We start from the raw sequence: 4,550 nt of genomic DNA, 5'->3' as shown, positions 1-4,550 counted from the left end.
TGTGTGTGTGTGTGTGTGTTTGTGTGTCTGTGTTTGTCCCCCCAACATTGCTTGACAACCGATGCTGGTGTGTTTACGTCCCCGTACCTTAGCGGTTCGCCAACAGAGGCCGATAGAATAAGTACTAGGCTTACAAAGAATAAGTCTTGGGGCTCGACTTGCTCGACTAAAGGCGGTCCTCCAGCATGGCCACAGTCAAATGACTGAAAAGAGTAAAAGAGTATTGTACAAGTATAATTAATTTATTGAAGATAAATTTTAACAAGAAAATCTTATATGGACCCTGCACATGCGATAGACAAGACAGGTAAAGAATTAAATGTGCAAGTGAAAAGAAACTTACAGCGCAAGTGAAAGATATGGGTTCGTGTGGAGGTTTATACATACATTTGCATTCATAAACAAACCTATACACACATTAAAGTCACATACGCAAACGCATCTGCACACGCACGCACACACACACACACACATACACCTAGTCACGCTCTTATATAAACACGTCTCTTCACATATAAACACAACCAAACGTACGTATGTACATAAATATACATTATATATATTCACACAGATACATTCACGCAACTACACTTATATTCACACACATGAATTTATACACGAATGCGCATTTGTTCTTACACATACACCTCTACACATAATCACATTTTTTGCTTACACACCTACATTTACGCATATATACATTTTCACACAGAATATACACATACATTTGTGGGCACTTTACACTCACACACATCTACTCATATAGACACAATATACACATACAAACATACATATATTTATGCACATTATACACTCACGCATTCACACATACATCTACATCTGCTCTCTCTCTCTCACACACACACACACATCCCGAACCTAATTCGATATTAGGAGTTTCTGCTTCTGCATGATCACTAGATTTGCTAAAAATCGTCAGATTCCCTTAAACGATACACTACCGTCTAAAAAAAAACGACAGGAAAGACAAGGTGGACAATGTAAGAAAGATACGTTTACAAAAATAGAGAGAAAAAAAGAGAAAAAGGCGGGACAGTCACAGCTGGAACGTCGTGATATCTTTTGATCATTCATGGGCTTTGTTTGAACCAGTGCTGGTCTGGAGTTCGCTTAATTAAACATATCAACTCTCAGCACACGTTATCTTTCTGTAACTTCACTATTGAATCAATCTAACTAGGTCACACAATGACCCCTTTTCTGGAGCATGCTTTTCGATGCGTGGTGACTCCCTCCTTCGTCTTTAATCTTGTTATGCCTTAGGAAAGCGGTTGTTTACTTCACCAATTTCCTTTTGATACCAACCCCGCTTTATGTCTGTTCCTGGTTCTTTGATATATAAACTTCCATGTTTTAAAGCGATTTATTCATTTTAATGCATGTTCCAAACGTTTGCTTAATAATTGATAATGTTATATAATGAAGATTCTTCATCATTTTCCAAAATTAATTGAAACAAAGCCAGTGTATTAATAATTATTTCAACGGAAATATGGTAACAAAAGGGTTAACTCTTACAACTGCGTGTTTTTTTGTGGTGGTGGTGGTGGGAGATTTGCGCGTGACCCTGTAATGTCTCTCCCTGCTTTTCGAAGATCTGTCTTCGTTTTGCGATGATAAAAGTTCAATTATTCGCCCACCCCTTACAACAAGACCTAGTAGTCGTCAACAGAATCTCTCTACTCCTCTTTCTTTAAACAGACCGCACAGCTTAATCACTGTACGTTTGCAAGATCTTAAAAGAAAAATCCAAACAAGTTTGTGTGTATGAAAATAACAAAACTATAACAATCGATACTTATTGAAATTTAAAATAGTTCGACTCTTCTGAATGATTGATTTCCTTCCACATATGCTCGATGTTTGTGAGTATATTTGTGCTTGTGTGTGTAGATCTGTGGGCGGGCTTTTACCTACCTTACCTACCTACCTATCTATCTACCTATCTATATATCTATCTAAATATCTGTTTGTCTGTATGAGTGTATGCATATATGTAAATACATACCTATCTATCTATCTATATATATATATAGAGAGAGAGAGAGCTGTATGTGCCTAACAGTATCTACATGTGTGTGTGGTGTATGTGTGTGACTATGAATAGATGTGTATTGTGATAGTTTGTATAAGTGAGTTTGGTGGGGGCGGGCGCACACACACACACGCGCGCGCGCGCGCGCAAATGTGTGTATTTTATACGCACAGATTTTATGCGTGTGTATGTGGGCGTGGTTGTGTGCTGTGTCATTAAGTGTCTGATCCTGGCATTAAACAGCAGCAGCAGCACTAGAAAGTTGGTCACTTAGAACCAACCCTATCATTAGGAGATAGTGGATGGTCTCTTGTTCCCTGCTCCTTTTCTTTTCTTTTTTTTATTTGAGGAAATCACAAACGTCCCAGAGAAAAACAAAACAAAGCAAAGATCTCCGTAGTCAACAAGTTCACAAATCCGAAGATTTTCGTCTCCATATCTCATTTACATTCGCTCTGTTTCGTTCTGTTATAGTTTTTTTCCTTTTCTTTTGGGTTTGCCGCCCTGCTTCATTTTGCGACAATCACCTGTTGTGACAGTATATAAAACAATGGAGACATCGCGTGAGCAATATGTTGATAGAGATGAATGGCCACTGCCTGATTCCACAGCAGCAACCGGAATTATAATAACTACCGTGTCATTTTTATTTTTCCAAATTGCAGCTTTCATTGTGGACCGCTGCTTAAAGACATCATCATCTTTTCTTAACAACCCAAAACTGCACTGGCGATGGAAAAATGTGTTTATTTCGTTGACCCACGCCGCTATCGTTTCTGTTTGCTGTTTAATATGGTAAGTCCCAACTAGAACGATTTGTTTTTAAACTTTTTGCCAGTCAGACTTAACTATATACAAACTTCACACGGAAAATCGTTAAATGAAGTCAAACGATGTTGCACTTTTCTGAGTTTCCAAATCGTCTATCTTTTATCGATCTCTTTTTCTTTTCTTATCGTTATCAATAATACTGTATGTATCTGATCTGTATCAGTAAACTTGTCGAGTTTATCTACGTAAACAACAACCTCCTTTACATAACAGAAGGGACCGTATTAAAACTACATGCTGGAATCCTCGAATGACTCTAAAATTTCTAAACTCTGGTGCTTTTATTGTTTATAAAATTTACTATAAAACGGTAATTAAATCGGCTTAACTAGCTTTAGTTATCATTGGCTTCATCATTTACAGATGAAGCACTTACTAGTTACAACTACACGTGTGGAATCCACCGTGAATATCTATGAAAATTCTATGTTGTACTGTTTTATTTTTATAAAATATATCACAAACTGGTAATTAACTCAGTTTAATTAAGCATAGTAGTCACTTACGTACACTGATGATTTATATGTAAATTAGAAGAATGTAGCTGATCGTTTTTATGTGGTCCCCTGTTTTGTACTAGAGGTCGTTGTTTATGCATATATTCGACAACTTCACCTCTGTTTTTGTTGTAGGGTTTCATATATTTAATACATTAAATCCAGAAACTTCGATTAGCTGAAATTAACCTCGTTTAATCGAAGTTTTTCAACTCTATTAATAAATGACAGACTTCCATCTATATAGTTGACATATTTCATTCACAGTCTTATCAGTGTTATTTTTTTTTTCTCTCTTTCAGTTTTAATATAATTTTGATTCCTCGTGAAGAAGACAAAACAAAACAATAAAATGATAAAAATTCTTAATATTTTTTCGATGGGTTTCCCTAGTGTTTCGTTCAAACATAACTCTTTTACTCTTTCTTTCTCTTTAGTATTTCGCTGTTTTCTCGACAGAATTCTTGCTATTTAGCAACCAAACTCGCGCTACATACCACTTGTGTTGTTAACTTCGTTCGTCCGTCAGTACCACGTTCTCCGCCCACTATTTTCTTCCGTTTGCTATTCTATCATCAACTCTAACTACATTAAAAAAAAATTCGGTCTTTAATAAAGCACCCACCCGTTTCAACGTAAACTATTAACTGCTTGCCAAAAAAACATTTATTTTAATACACGACATTTATATGTAGTTATAATCAACCGCGGTTTAGGCAAGCCAAAAAGTAACACGTTTAGAGGATATGGAAAAGGAAATCCTTGGATTTGTGAGTTTGTTCGAGTTTATGAGCGTGTAATTGGTTTAAGTGGGGGTAAATTCAAATGTGCTTTAAATTGTGGATGTTGTTAGTTGTCATATAGTTTAAAATGAGTCGAAATGTTTTCAAGCGCAAGTTAAAGTGGGTTTCTAGATATGTTATATAACACCAGTCTCAGGTGTGACTTTTGCCTTCAACTTATGATCAGACTTGATTTGATTTTGTCTATTGTTTAAATAGCTTTGATTTGTGTGTGTGTGTATATATATATATATATATATATTCTGTGAATGTGTATACGGTATGTATGTATGTGTGTATATATATATATATATATATAACCTGAATATGTATACGGTATGTATGTGTATGTATATACATATATAATATATGTAGGGGGGGGGG

At 35.8% G+C, this 4,550-nt stretch overlaps 1 protein-coding gene across 1 annotated transcript in view; it reads left to right on the top strand.

Annotated features, from left to right (window-relative positions):
- Positions 1 to 2,266: 2,266 nt before the first annotated feature.
- Positions 2,267 to 4,550, top strand: part of LOC106874898 (TLC domain-containing protein 2) — a 30,749-nt gene continuing 28,465 nt past the window's right edge. The window contains exon 1 of the mRNA XM_014922809.2: positions 2,267 to 2,851. Coding sequence (XP_014778295.1) covers positions 2,607 to 2,851 — 245 coding nt within the window. The 5' untranslated portion in view covers positions 2,267 to 2,606. The remainder of the gene's footprint in view (positions 2,852 to 4,550) is intronic.

This window comes from Octopus bimaculoides, chromosome 25, assembly GCF_001194135.2.
Source record: "Octopus bimaculoides isolate UCB-OBI-ISO-001 chromosome 25, ASM119413v2, whole genome shotgun sequence".
Classification (NCBI taxonomy): Eukaryota; Metazoa; Mollusca; class Cephalopoda; order Octopoda; family Octopodidae; genus Octopus; species Octopus bimaculoides.
This window is presented reverse-complemented; position numbering and strand designations above follow the sequence as displayed.